At 40.4% G+C, this 15,031-nt stretch overlaps 1 protein-coding gene across 11 annotated transcripts in view; it reads left to right on the forward strand.

The window, feature by feature from the left end:
- The window catches only part of FHOD3 (formin homology 2 domain containing 3), a 657,808-nt gene extending 643,247 nt beyond the window's left edge, over positions 1 to 14,561 (forward strand). For all 11 annotated transcript variants that reach the window (XM_050937644.1, XM_050937645.1, XM_050937647.1 and 8 more), the window contains one exon: positions 9,458 to 14,561. In XM_050937644.1, coding sequence (XP_050793601.1) covers positions 9,458 to 9,540 — 83 coding nt within the window. In that variant the 3' untranslated portion in view covers positions 9,541 to 14,561. The remainder of the gene's footprint in view (positions 1 to 9,457) is intronic.
- Positions 14,562 to 15,031: the final 470 nt, after the last annotated feature.

Consider the following 15,031-nt stretch of genomic DNA (forward strand, 5'->3'; position numbering starts at 1 on the left):
AACATGCACTTTGTTTACTTTGGTTTCAATCCATCTTAATAAAGACTTCAGGTTTACACCAGGTCAGCTGTATGCCTGTATTTACATCATTCTTCCTTCCTTATAGGAGATGTCTTCCTTCCAGCATCTGAGTCAAGAAATCAGAAGCAGTGTGTTGTTGGCTTTCAAGATCAAACTGTCCTTGAGGAAAGGGCTTCAGTTAAGAACCAGAAATAATAAGGAAGTTTAGAGTACAATAATAAAAGTGCAATCATGCATGGCTTTACTGAAGAGCAAGGTGATAGCCACAGTTGCCAAAAGGAGCCCTGTAATGCCCTGAAGAAATCTCACATGATCATTTGTGAGGGCAGGAATTCCAACTACATTCATAATATTGAGATTGCATCTGGAGGGATGGCTCTGTTAAGAGATGCAAAACAAGCTGCCACAGCAGTTACCTTGCATTTTGCTTTGGCTCAAAGCAGGGCAGCACAAAGGGGAGAGGGAACCTTGCCCACAGCACAAAGGGGAGGAACCCCACCAGTAATTGGATCAGAATTTCTCAAAGCAGAGTTACCCTGAATAATCAGCATATGCACAAAAAAACATTTTGATCTCAATTGTTTCGAATCTATCATGTTGGTTTATTGATCTGCTTTTTAATCTTCTTTATTCCTCAACAAAGACTCCAGTTGAGAAATTATTAAATTTACATTCCAATTCCATAGAATGTATATGCTCAAAGATAATAGCCCCTCTTCTCCTAGTCCTTTTTGAACACACAGTTCTAAGTCTACAAGTCTTAGTAAAGTTGCCTCAGTAAAACACATCTATTACTAAATAATAAATTGCTTTAAAAATGGAATTTACAAGGTGTGTGCCTAACACCTCTGCTAAACCCCCTTGCTTTTTCTACCTTCAATCCCCTACCTGGTTTTCCTGTATATACAGTGGCTATTTACAGTCTAATCTTGCACATACATATTACCAAGTGTAGTGCTTACTACTGTGAGTATTACATTCAGTACTCCCAGTTCCCCAATGATAATATTTATGGCATGGGCTCCAATTCAGATTAGCATTTACGCATGTGCTGTCCTGAACAGGGATGCTTTCCTGCCTCAGGACCATAGATTCTAAGCTTTTCAAAGCTGTATTATTCTTCCATATCTATACAACAGTCTGGGTCACGATGGGCACTATATAGATCATTTTAATTAGTGAGGAAGATGCTGACACCTACAAACATACCCAGAGATACAAGCCATTTTTAGTTAGTAATTAAAACAATAGGTTAAATATTAAGTAGAAACAAAAAAATCCTTTCCTTTATCCAAATTCTTCAGAATAACGTACCTATTGTTGTTCTCTAGAACGTAACCCACTTAAAGCTCAAACACAACTTTCTTTTATAAAGACAAATTTTATCCTCTTTTACTTTTGGTTTCCCTTTTATGTCATTTAATATCTAGTCTTACAATGGAGATGGCTGAGTAGTTGAATTCTTTGTTAGGAGAGACTGGCACTATTTATTAAATTTGGTTGGGACAACTTCTGACACTGCTGGTCCTGACTGAAAATGCTGCATATTTCAGTTGTCTGCACATTTTCAAAGTGGTACTGGATGAGATCCAGGAATTCCCTCACAAATCCCATAAAGAAAAATTTCCGTACACACCACCACCACTTGGCAATTTAGCCCTGCTCATGCTCAACAATGACATATGCCTCGCTTAATGCAAGTTTAGCTTAATGCAGACTATAAGATATTGACATGAAAAATACATCATGTAAGAAACCAGTGGAAGGCGATGAGGAAGAAAAAGAGTTTCTGAACTGAGCTTTCATGTAACCAAACTGCCATAGCTTGACTGATGGGGGCAAAATCAGAGTGGACTTAAATGGCAGTGTGTGTAATATATTGGGTGTACATTGATTGGAAAGGGATTATCTAGATCATTTAAACACTGATCTGAACATGTTGTAGAAGATAAACCCCTTTGAAGTGTAAGTCAGATTGCCGGAGGGCCAGCCCTCAGTCTCCTGCTGTTTATCATATTTGATAGACTACATTAGCAGGAAGATCCCAGTTCGAAAAAGTGAGAACCTGCTATGTGCATTGTTGTTATGAACATGTTGGTCCCAGGATATTAGAGAGACAAGGTGAGTGGGGTAATATCTTTTACTGGTCTAACTTCTATATTTAGACAATATAGTAATAAGGGTGTCCTCAAAAGAAGACCTAAAGGAAATAGTAATCCAGTGGTATGACTAGCTAAAATGGCATGAGACTAAAACGAACATGACTGAGTTCATGTTGGTCAGAAGAGATGCCACATGGAAACTGGAGATGGAGATTAACAGAGTATGACTAAACCAGACCAACCAGTTCAAGTACATTGGTGGCTGGGTTATGGAAGATGGTGAGCTTTAACATGAGATACACTCAAGACTGGGGTGTGGGGAGCTGGAAGAGTGTGGAATAACATCTGCAGGATTGTGTATGACAAGCATATGCCACTGAGATTGAAATCCCACCTGTCTGGAACAATGATGTGCCCCGCAATGCTGTATAGTGCAGAAGCTTGGGGAGTAAAGAGATGGCATGTTCAACACCTACAGGTGTTTGAGATGGGATGTTTTTCTCCAATAAAAAGAGAGTCAAAGTGGATAAGGTAATATCTTTTATTGCTATTCTGTTGGTGAGAGCGCCTTCTGTTGGTGACAGAGACAAGCTTTCAGGCTTACACAGAGCTCTTCAAGTCTAGGAAAGGTACTCAGACTGTCACAGCTAAAAACACACAATAAAAAGTCACAGAAAAAGAGAGATTGTGTAATGCAAGATTAGGATGGAAGTCAAAAACCATAATGTTGGCTGTTAAATTGAAGAAATGTGACTTAGCTGGTTGGGACATATAAAGAGGGTGAACAAAAAGGACCTGGTGAAGATAAAATGGAAGGAGAAGGTGCTAGAAAAGAGATCCTGAGGAAAGCCAAGGAAGTGATGGATGGATTGCATCAAAGAACATGTTAAGAAGACTGACCTCAGATAAATGAAGATGACACTTACTTGCATGATGACCCGACCCCAGATCATGGCATAAGAGGAAGAAAAAGAAGTTGATTAGAAAATAGGTGTGAGTGAATGGGCGGGGGGAGTAGGGAGGGGAGTATTTAGCATGAAATGCAACTAAAGTACATAAGATAAAATAGGATCATGAGACTGCTTAGTCTCGTATCCTCCAATAGGCTGCTTTTCCTACTAACCTCCCTGCTTCCCCTGTAGGTAATTTACAGCATCTTAAACTTGTTTTCTGACAAACTATCATCATCATTTACTTCGTCATTGAATTTGGCCAACAGACTTTCATAGAATCATAGAATATCAGGGTTGGAAGGGACCTCAGGAGGTCATCTAGTCCAACCCCCTGCTCAAAGCAGGACCAATTCCCAACTAAATCATCCCAGCCAGGGCTTTGTCAAGCCTGACCTTAAAAACCTCTAAGGAAGGAGATTTCACCACCTCCCTAGGTAACCCCTTCCAGTGCTTCACCACTCTCTGAGTGAAAAAGTTTTTCCTAATATCCAACCTAAACCTCCCCCACTGCAACTTGAGACCATTGCTCCTTGTTCTGTCATCAGGTACCACTGAGAACAGTCTAGATCCATCCTCTTTGGAACCCCCTTTTAGGTAGTTGAAAGCAGCTATCAAATCCCCCCTCATTCTTCTCTTCTGCAGACTAAACAATCCCAGTTCCCTCAGCCTCTCCTCATAAGTCATGTGCTCCAGCCCCCTAGTCATTTCCATTGCCCTCTGCGGGACTCTTTCCAATTTTTCCACATCCTTCTTGTACTGTGGGGGTTGGGTGGGCTTCAGAGTCTGATCTGCAGCCTCAGCTGCAGCATCCATACTGCTGCTATTTTTACTGCACTAGTTTGAGCCCCACTTGCATGAGTCTGTTTGCCTTGCCTGGGCGGCTTGCTCCCAGCTGCAGTGTAAACATAACCAGGGCCGGCTCCAGGAACCAGCAAAGGAAGCAGGTGCTTCGGGCAGCCAATCGAAAGGGGCGGCATGTCCGGGTCGGCAGTGGCGGCACTTTGGTGGCAGCTCAATCAGCCCACTTCAGTCTTCTGCTGCAATTCAGCGGCGGGTCCTTTACTCCCTGCCTTCCTCAGCGGCATTTCGGCAGTAGCTCAATCGTTTTCTTTTTTTCTTTTTTTTTTTCTCTCGCCACTTGGGGCGGCAAAAAAGCTGGAACTGGCCCTGAACATAACAACATAGGAGTTTTACTCATTTTCATTGTTTTCTAGGACACTTGTTGGGAATTACACCATTTCCATGATACACGCACCCCCAACATGGACAAAGTGCTTGTATTTATGTAAAGGGATACTGTTGCAATTCAGATGGTGCTTGCATGGAAATGGTGTACTCCTACATGCCAAAAGCCATTGAAACTCTTAACATATGTGATGCCAACCTTGCTTTTTTTACTGCTCCTCACTTCTAGTGAAATCAAGGAGGCTAGCCTCCCTTTAAAAAACAACCTGTTTAGATTACTTATGTGCTGAGAAAAGGCTGTGCTTTGGGGATTCTTCTTGTATTTTAAATGTTCCCAATTCTGTGAGGGCTGCTTCTCTTTTTAGTTGTTTGACCCAGTGTGCTCAGATGAATTCACCAAGTTCATCACAGGCATGCTACGTTCTGCCAGAATATCAAATTAAGTTCTAGATTTCCTAATTGGTAAAGAATATCGTCCCCTCCGACCCCCTAAAAACAACATTTGGTTTCTGGGTTATGAGATCTCAGCAGGACTTTCTTGTGACAAGAGTAAAAGTAATTTTCTTCCTGTTTTATGTTTTTATGTTTCTTTAGCCAATGTTTTAAAGATTGCTTAAAGAGCACAAAAGGTCATTAGAAAGCTTTATTTTTATTGTCATTGCCTCCAGAATGCATTCCATAACTCAGTTTAATGTGGGCTGCAGCAGGCCAAGAGTTTTACAAGCCAAGATATTATGTCTAGTCAAGTTAGTGACATGCCACAGAGTTCAGTGAAAAGGGAAGAATAAAGACCTAGTTTGAGTAGTGTAATGTTGCATTGAGTGTAAAACATGGAAGGAAAAAACTCTCTCTCCAAGTCACTTCTACTAATGGATTGTTTTCCTGCCCCAAGCTGGTAGGAGACCCCCACCAAATGCAATCTCTGGAAGTGAAAAAGGCCTAGAATCATCTGCTTTATAGCATGTTACAAGGATATTCACCTACCCTCCAGTTCACAGGGAAAGTGCATATTCTACTGCACCCCTTTATAGAGTGCAGTTAGATTTCCCCTGTTTCAGCCCTCTCCAAGGGACAATACAGGGGGGCCAGGGGAAAATGTGACAGGACTGTGATGTCCCCTCCTTTCTACCTCTGCTCACCCCTGGTGCTGTTTAAAGAGGCCGTCCTTGCTATTCCACAAATGCAAGGCCTTAAATTCCACCTGACTCGTAACGGGGCAGACTAAGATTAGAGAGACCTCCTTGAGCTCCATGTCCCCACAGCACACTCACACAAGAGCCAGGTCTGGCTCTAGGTTATTTGTAATTAGAAACTTTAACACTGAAAAGCACATAATCTTCACAAGGGATCTCAAGCTCTCCCAATCCCGAGGCATGTTAGAAACAAATCATGTTCTTCTACTCAGCAGCAAACCTTCTAAGTCTGCTACAATATGGGCATGCGCAAGGCCATAATGCGTGGGAAATTGCCATGTAAATTCAGAGTAGACGCACTTCTACTTGGTAAGTTTGAGTGTTCCAGTAGACGCACAATACCTCATGAAGTGGCATTTTCAGTGCTTGCCTAGAAGGCTTATCTGTTGAATCTCATTGCTGAGAGCCTGATTCTCTCCACAGGGGAGCTTTTCATTAGATTTACAGATTTAAAAATGTAATTTCATTACCCTTCAAAGTCTGCCTGTCTTTGGAGCTGCTTTCTCCTGTCTAACTGCTTAAGTTAAAAGGTCCAGGCATTGGGATGTCTAAATCCAAGTTATCTTTCTTTGTTATAGCTGAGACCTAAGGTAGTTTAGCAAAATCCTACAGAACCCTACAAGACCCTTTTTGGTCAGATACTTCTACATGTGTCCAAGTACTGAATGAATGTTACTATTATTATTTATTTGAGCTCTGGTAGCTCTTAAAGTCCTCAACTAAGGGTTGGGGCTCCATGGTGCCAGGCATCATACAGTCATAGGATAGAAGACGGTCCCTGCCTCGAAGAGCTTAGATTAATTTTGTACATCACTTAGGATCATATAGCATCTAGTGATGTCCTTGAATTGAGTCTCCAATGAATTCAGAACATGGCATCTCTTAAGATACATAATGATGATTCTCACCTACAGCAACATCCTTGGTTCTCTTTCACATTTTCTCATAATAGGCTTTTTCCTCCACAGTATTCTGACTCCTAATTAAGTACTTTGTATATAATTTCCCTAAAGACCGATTCATTATTACATCTGTATTTGGCATTCCCTTTACACTGGTTTGCATAGTGAAGTTGTAGGCCTGTAAGTAAAGTGGAAATGGGAATTCACCATCTTCTGTTTTTGTGTTCAGTCTAAGGTAAAGCCACATATTTTTCTCCCTTCAAATTTTTTTCAGTTAGCCAGTTCTATATGTGGAATAGTAACTGTATTGACTTTTAAAGATCTATATAGACATAACTGAATTTTGTTTATTCTAGCCATTTTTTGTGGATGAATATGGCCGTTATTACATGTCTGAGTGTCTACCAAGTATTTACAAATGGACATAACAATTGATCTCTCTGTCTTTACTTCAGTCTTGCCATTGTGTAAGAAAAAATAGCTTGCTAAGTTTAGAACGTTTTTCTTGTTTGTGTGTGTGCATGCATCTATCGTGACATTTTTTGGAGGAAAAGCTAATTTGAAGAAATAAGGTTTGCATTAAGTTCGGGAAATGGTGTGGTCTTATTTCTTGTGGGAGTGAGTTCCACATTCTAGGTCCAGCTTCTCTGAAAGTTCTGCCTCCCGTGCTCATGTGCCTCCCTCTAGAGGTCGACAGTTACACTGCTTCAGTGGAATGTAGCTGGTTGTGGAGTTCAGAGTCACAGGTGCAGAGATAACCTCATAGGTAGCTAGAGCCAGTCTCATGGAGGGCCTTGAATATAACAGGACAAATACTTTAAACTGGACTATCTATTCAGCAGGGAGCCAGTGCAAAGAGCAGAGCACTGGGGTGAACAGTGCATGGCAACTGTGTAAATATCAAGCAGACATAATGCTGTATTTTGTGTCAGTTGCAGCTTTTTGCGGGGGGGGGGGGGGGGAGTGTAGTTTCATTTTAGATACTCAAGCCTTGAAGTCACAAGTGTGAGGATTATTGTGACCGTTTCTGATAACTAGGGTTGAAATATTCTGGCAGTTCACAGTTGGATGTGCTTTTTTGTTATTGTTGTCATGACTGTTGGGAATCTAATAGCTCTGAGAACTCCCAAAGGACCTCCACGTTAGGACTGATTCAGTAATGTAAGGCAGGTGGTCTGGATAATGGGAATGTTATTTGAAGCACTTCCCTGTTCCTACCAGCATCTTCTTAGTTTTCCTAGGTTCAGTGTGAGCCCAGACCTCTCCATGCAGTGCAGATTTCACCGAAGCATTGATAAAGTTGGGAGATGGTGCTAATTTATATCTGATGCAAAGGCGATATGGAGATGAGTATCATGCAACATTTCCTCACATTCTTCCAATGGCTTTGTATAGAAGTTAAATAATATAGGGGAGAGGAGTGAGCCTTGAAGAACTCCTCAAGTGAGGGATTCAGGGATGAAGGAACAATTGTATGTGTGACATTCTCAATTCACTTAATTGTCCCAGATAATGGAAGAGAGAAGTTTAGCTCTGAAATGTAGATCATGCTTTTCCCCATATTCGTGACAGGGTGACCCTGACATTATTTTCCTCTTTCTTATCTCATTTGTTTTCCATAACAATCCATTTAGTCCTTTCACTCCTGCTAGACCCATGTCTATGACCAGTCAGTTTCAGTAACTTGGAGTGACTCTCTAGTGAGTTGGAGCTCTTAATTATGGTGCATAAAAATAATGCTGGAAACCAAAGAGTTCTTAACCATGCTCTGTAATTCCTTTCTCCAGAGCTGTGTGTCTTCTACTGGCTCTCTTCACTGTTATAGAGCTCTGAATATTTTTGCTGTGCATAAATTATAGTTTGGACTTTGGATGTAGAATAAATGCTTTAATGTACATTCTGCACGTCTGCCTAGACAACAAACTATTGGAATGAGCAGTCAGTCCATAGGCCTCCCCATCCCACCCTGAAACAAGATGTGTTCACCTGCAGCCCCTAGTGACAAAAATTCTAGGGAAGTGCACAGTCACAAATTCCATTTGTTATAAAAGAAATGGCAAACTCCTCTTTAAGGGCTTGTCTACATGGTGCAGTGATGCACAACGGGGTGTGAATTCTGAAGCGCACCAAAATGCTACTCACTAACTGGCCTATGTAAACCCTGTTGGCGTGCAGTAACAGTACCCTAGTGCGCATTATAACCGTCTATGTTATAATGCCCATTAGGGAACTTATAGTGCGCATCAGCCAGGTCTACACAGGCAAGTTAATGTGCGAGATATTCATGCACTTTAGAATTCACACCCCACTGGTGCACATGATCATATCATGTAGACAAACCCTGAGTCTGTGAAGCAGAGATAAATTTAAAATGTAAGTTTCATGTGTCAAATTATACTTATTTGTGCTGCTGTCAATATTATTGTGGTAGTACAGATTTTCCAGACACATCACGAAAAAAATAAAAAGCCAAGGTCTCAACCCCTGTAAATTAGCTATAAACCATTACTGACAATATATGATGTGGAAATGGGGGGAGGAGTGTGGAGTAAAGGGGCACAGCAGAAAACAAGGGGAAAGGAAATCTGGTTTTGGAGCATTATTTATAAGGATTCTGATTACTTTTACTTTTGGTTCTTTTTCACTTTGATGTTATTAGAGGATCAGAGAAATAGCAATTAAAACACCGTATGGAAAAATCTCACAGAATTTAATAGGGACAAAACAAATAGGGTTCGATAACAAGTTCTCTAAAAACCTATATGAGAATGCTTATTCCTTCTGTGGAATGTAAAAACCATTTGATACAAATCTAAAGAAATTTGATTTCCTTAGGTTCTGTAGGATTTTACTTAAGAAGCCAAGACTTGAAAAAACTTGTTTTGAATCGATAGATCGGTGTTATAGAAAGATTTGCACAGCTGCTGGGTATCTTATGGTCCCATTGAGTTGCCAGATGAGAATGCTCAGCTGCTCTGAAACTCAGGCCTTAGAGACAGAGCTGCTGTTTGTTTGATGCTGTTTTTGTGTTAGAATATATATTGCAACTGATAATGCTGTATATCACTGCTGATTGTCCTTTGGATTTTGTGACTGTACAGTAAGAAGAACATTAAAGAGTGGACTGACACCAGAAGAAGCCAAAGCACTGGGCCTCATCAGCACCTCTGAGATGCAGGTGTGAAATCCGCAAAGGTGGCTACAAGCAGAACCATCATGGGTGATACACGGGCTGACAACCATTCAGTGTGGCATTGTTCTGCCAGCCTCATCTGCTGCTCCTGACATCCCATCCTCTGTTAGTTTAATTTTGATTAGATATATAACAGAACAAACAAAAAGGGCTAAAGAAGGGTGTGTCACAGCTCAGCACTAAAACCTGACAGATACAAAAAGGAGTGTTTGAGTATTTCTAGATGAAAGCTTATAGCTTGTTCTCTCATGATGCATTGATGTTGGTATTAGGGGACTCTCCTGAGCATTCTTTTATTGTGTGAGCTATGTTTACGTTGGCTTTTCTTGTGGCCTGTTTTAGTCATTGTAAAGCATGGCATTTTGTCAGTGCAAGGAACAGTCCTTAAAGAGGCAAAATCACGTCTGTTACAGTTACTATGATCTTCCTAAGATTGTTTTATTGGACAGACATACACAAATCTGTACAACCCTATTTTTATCTCACCACCAAAGAATGTAAAAATGTATGTGTACTTATGTATATGTACAGTATAGATGTGTGTTTATGTACAACATACACATATAGTCCTGGGGTGAAATCCTGGCCCCACTGAAGTCAAAGGGCCAAAGATTTCACTCCTGGGGCCTTAAAATTCCACCTGACCTTCAGGAAAGGAGTGTCTTTTTACAAGAACTCAATGTTACTCAATGGAATTCACCCTGCAGGGCAGGAAATAGCCTGCAGTGCAGGTGGAATGTTTAGGATTCTGAACTGCATGTGTGTGTATGCACATACACTGTACCTAATATTGTACACACACAGATAGCACAGAATACCTCTTACTGCTGAACTCTAGGTATACTGAGTCTTTGTACAATTTCAGAAATTTATGCCAACAATTTACATGCTAGATAAAGAGGTTCTGCTGCCAAGATCAAGAAGTTTGGTTCACCTGCCTGAGCCCTTCATGCTGCTTTTCTCTGTTGTGATGTAGCTTAGTGGTGATTTAGCTTCAAACCGATTGAACTGAACATGAAATGGCCCTGCTAAAATGCCTCTACATTTTGTCTTTTTTCATCAATAAAATAAATAGCGAGGATACCACAGTGAACATTCCTCTTCCCACAGAAGGAATTTGCTGTTTCCTTGTTCGTCCTTATCTCACTGTTTATAATTTACTTCTATAAACATCTTCAGTATATGTCTGAGGTTAAGTGCATGTTCTATTCTGGTCTATCCCCACATAAACGATCACAGTCCATTGTCCAAACCAGACAGAATTTTAGAATATACTTTAATCAGCTCTACTTGCCTTTAAGTGAAGTACATCCACCTCAGTGAATTTGAAGTGAACCCGTTTATACCCGGCTTTTGCCACTGCCAAAGCATTTTCATGGGAACTGCAGTTTAGTAACAACAACAAAAGGGAACATTTTGCACCAAAGCATATCTAGATGGAATGGTACTGAAGAATGCGGAATTAGCGCTTTCTGTGACCCTGGGCTGGGACTAAAGGTTTATTGACTCCTGCATTCTGTTCCACTTTGAGGACAGGAAGTGCTAAGGATAAGGCACCAAACAGGCAAAATTTCAACTGTATATGAGACTATGTTGAACACAGCATCCAAGTAATCTGAGAGCCAATCAACAAGCAATACTGATATAAATGACCTAGTAGAATCAAACTAAATGCAATATGTTGGGAAAACTCCCATCTGTGCAATTCTCTCCCTCAGCTGTTGGATTTCAGTCCTTACTGACAGTTGCCGGGGGGCTTAACCCATCCAGTTCATGGGTAAATATATGTCCCTGCTATGAATCCCGGTTGTTACAGTATGGCGTTGGGTTTACAGACATTGGTGAACATGTTTCCCTGCTATTTGGCTGTTAGTTTAGTTTAACAAGTGGATTTTGCAAGCAGACAGAAGCCATTCATTGGTTAGCTAATAAATCACAGAGTAAAGAATGAGTTGAAAGCTGTAAAGAGGAAAGGACTGGTCAGAAAACTGAAGGAAATAGAATTTATTTAATCACATTCTTTCATTTTAAAAGAAATGATGTGTTGCCATCAGGGTTTTGGAAAGGATCTCTGCATGATACAACACTTGGCCTTTCAGTATGTTTTCTTATCTTTCTGCTTAAGGTTGCATAAAACACATAGATGGATGTACAAGGGGTTTGTGGAGGTCAGTGAGGTCTGAGTGAGCAGTTTGGATTGCAATTCATGTCCTAGTTAAAAGCAGATCTGAATCTGAGTCCTGCTCTGGCCAGATGCTGAAGGCCTCCTTCAAGGTGCTCAACTCCCATTCCTGGTGCTTGACACTTGGCAGGATTGAACTTTAAATTCCCTGCGTACTGTGCTGTATATGCAGCCTGAACAATGGGAATCTCCACTTTTAGTTAATTCGGGAGGAAATCTAAAAGAGTAGATGGTGATTTTCCAGCGTAGTAATAGGAAGCAATTCTTGTGTTCGGGGACTGCATTTTAGTGGCATTTCCCGAGTGTCGTTAAAGTTAAATGTCTCTCACCTTGCGTGTTCAAAATCCTTTGGATCCCCCTCATTTAACAGGGATTTAGAAATTAACAACAAAAATGTGAGTCAGGATTAATATTTGCTTAGGATAGGTGGTTGTTGCTTTTACAACTCAAGAAAGAGATCTACCACTCAAGAAAGAGATCTTGGAATCATGGTGGATATTTCTCTGAAAACATTCACTCAGTTTGCAGCGGCAGTCAAGAAATCGAACAGAATGTTGGGAATCATTAAGAAAGGGATAAATAATAAGACAGAAAATATCACATTACCTCTATATAAATCCATGATATGCCCACATCTTGAATACTGCGTGCAGATGTGGTCGCCCCATCTCAAAAAAGATATATTGGAATTGGAAAAGATTCTGAAAAGGGCAACAAAAAGTATTGAGGTATGGAACAGCTTCCATATGAGGAGAGATAATAAGACTTGGACTTTTCAGCTTGGAAAGGAGATGACTAAGGGTGGACATGATAGAGATCTACAAAATCATGACTGGCATGGAGAAAGTAAATAGGGAAGTGTTATTTACTCCTCGTAACACAAGAACTAGAGATCACCAAATGAAATTAATAGGCAGCAGGTTTAAAACAAACAAAAGGAAGTATTTTTACACACAACACACAGTCAGTCTGTGGAACTCCTTGCCAGAGGATGTTCTGAAGACCAAGACTATAACAAAGTTAAAAAAAAGAGCTAGATAAGTTCATAGAGGATCGGTCCATCAATGGCTATTAGCCAGTATGGTGTCCCTAGCCTCTGTTTGCCAGAAGCTGGGAATGGGTGACAGGATGGATCACTTGATGATTACCTGTTCTGTTCATTCCCTCTGGGGCACCTGGCATTGGCCACTGTTGGTAGACAGGATCCTGAGCTAGATGGACCTTTGGTCTGACCCAGTATGGCCATTCTTATGTTCTTACAATAGATTGTTTTAAATCTGATTAGAAAGGGTAAAGATAGTAGTTTACCAACTTCACATCTCCTGTTTCTTCCACGCCCCCGAACATACATACATTCCTATAATTCAAGAACAGCTTTGATTTGGAAGCCCATATTTAGCAAGTTCTTAGTCTATGATGTGGAGTTATTTTTCTTTGTTTGCTATTTTTTAATTGTAAACTGTTTTAATAAGTACTAGAAAGACTTGACAAGCAGCACACAAGGGCCAATTCCTGCTCTCTCTCGTGAACATGCAGTTCCTTGCTGTCTTCAACTGGAATCGTGCATGCATATGTGAGGATAGAACTTGGCCCTGTATAAAGTTCGGATTGCTCTGGATTTCCAGCATCTGGACGCAAGAAAAACTGCAAGGTCTGTGAATGCTGAAGTTTCTCTGGTTAGGTACTTAAGAGCTCTGAAGGAAGGAAAAAAAGAAAAAAAATTTAAAACACCCTATGCTGTTTTCCTAATGCTGAGATGAAATGATGCTTGATTAGGGAACACTATTGAAACTTATTTGTAAACACTTGATAATACAAGGGCCTATTTTGTGTTTGTCTTTTTATTTTTTGCGACAAATGGTTGAATTGCATTTTAGATGCAATGTAAAGAGAAAGCAGTTTAATAGTTAAAGAGCAAGTCATTCAAAGGAGTTTGAGGGGGTTTATAGTTCTATGTTCATGCAAAAAAATTAAACATATTCTGTACAGTTCTAATTTGTTGATTTCACATTGAGCGGCAAAGAGAGGTACATAACGTTTAACCATTATCGAACCATTGATCATGTCAAACAGATATGAAATCTGCAGGCTTCATTGAAAGAAAAGGATGGTTGATAGCAATGGGTGTATTTCTCCTTTTAAAGACTGTCTTGGGGCATAGTGTGTGTGTGTGTGTGTTTGTGTGTGTGAGAGAGAGAGAGTTGAGAATTGTAAAAAAAAATTGTAAAGTAGAAAAGGACATGTTTCTTAGACGAAGGACAAATACTGTAAAATTGTGTAAATGTCACTAATGTTTTTTCATGTGGTGTGTAGCATAGTGTAAAATAGGCTTTTCAGCAGTGTTATTCTGTGAATTGTAATTTAAAAACAAGCCATGCATGGTCAAAGATATTATCTACAGGTCCTTTTTCATTTGTTTGTTTTTCTCATTTTAGGTAAAGTTGTTTTGTTACGTGTTAAATTTAATTGTCCATGAAACTGCTTTTGTTTCTGAGTTTTACTTCATAAATAACTTGAATTACTGTTTAAGAATTTACTACACACAAGCACTCCTTCGTTTGTATCCATCCTTAGGAAGCTTTGTCACTACAATGAGTATAACCCAGAGGGATTTTCCTTTTTAACACACCCCTCTTTTGCCTCTCCTCCCCCACTCCATCCCTTCCTCACATTCTAGAAAATGCAGTCTCTCTTTTTTTCCATGCCATGCAGGGTCAACATGAGAAACTGACCTCAGACTTGTGTCCAAAATTTCTTGATATAAGTAGTAACAAAGCTCACCTCTACAGCAGTATGTAAACACATCTTGCAATAAAGCTTTCTAAAGCACTGTGTTGGTTGCTGATTTTGTTGACGTATCCAACTGGGACCTTGGTTGGCTATATTTTATATTTTGTTTTCTTTATGCAGCCATGAAGCCGCTACACAAGCAACAAAATGCCATTGTTAAACCACCTGGGTGGCCTGGCAATGAAAAGCTAACCTTAAAGTTTTATCTCTGCTTTCACAGATTGAACTGAATGTACAATCCTGGGTGAAGTAAATGTGTGTCTGTCTGTCTGTCTGTCTGTCTGCCCGTCCAGTTCTCAAGGATTATAGTAAGTTAATACTGAAATCCCCACCAAACATGATGGGATGCTGCTTGCTCCCATTAACTGGCTGTCAGTGCTTACTTTGTAATGAAAGAGGTGCCAGAGCTCAAGCAATTTTTTTACTTTCATGACTGATGTGGTGAGCTGAGAGGTCCCGGGGCTATAAACTGTCAAGCCCAGAGGTGCCGGGGCACAGCCCTGGCAAGCC

Source organism: Gopherus flavomarginatus, chromosome 2 (genome assembly GCF_025201925.1).
Source record: "Gopherus flavomarginatus isolate rGopFla2 chromosome 2, rGopFla2.mat.asm, whole genome shotgun sequence".
In the NCBI taxonomy this organism is placed as follows: Eukaryota; Metazoa; Chordata; order Testudines; family Testudinidae; genus Gopherus; species Gopherus flavomarginatus.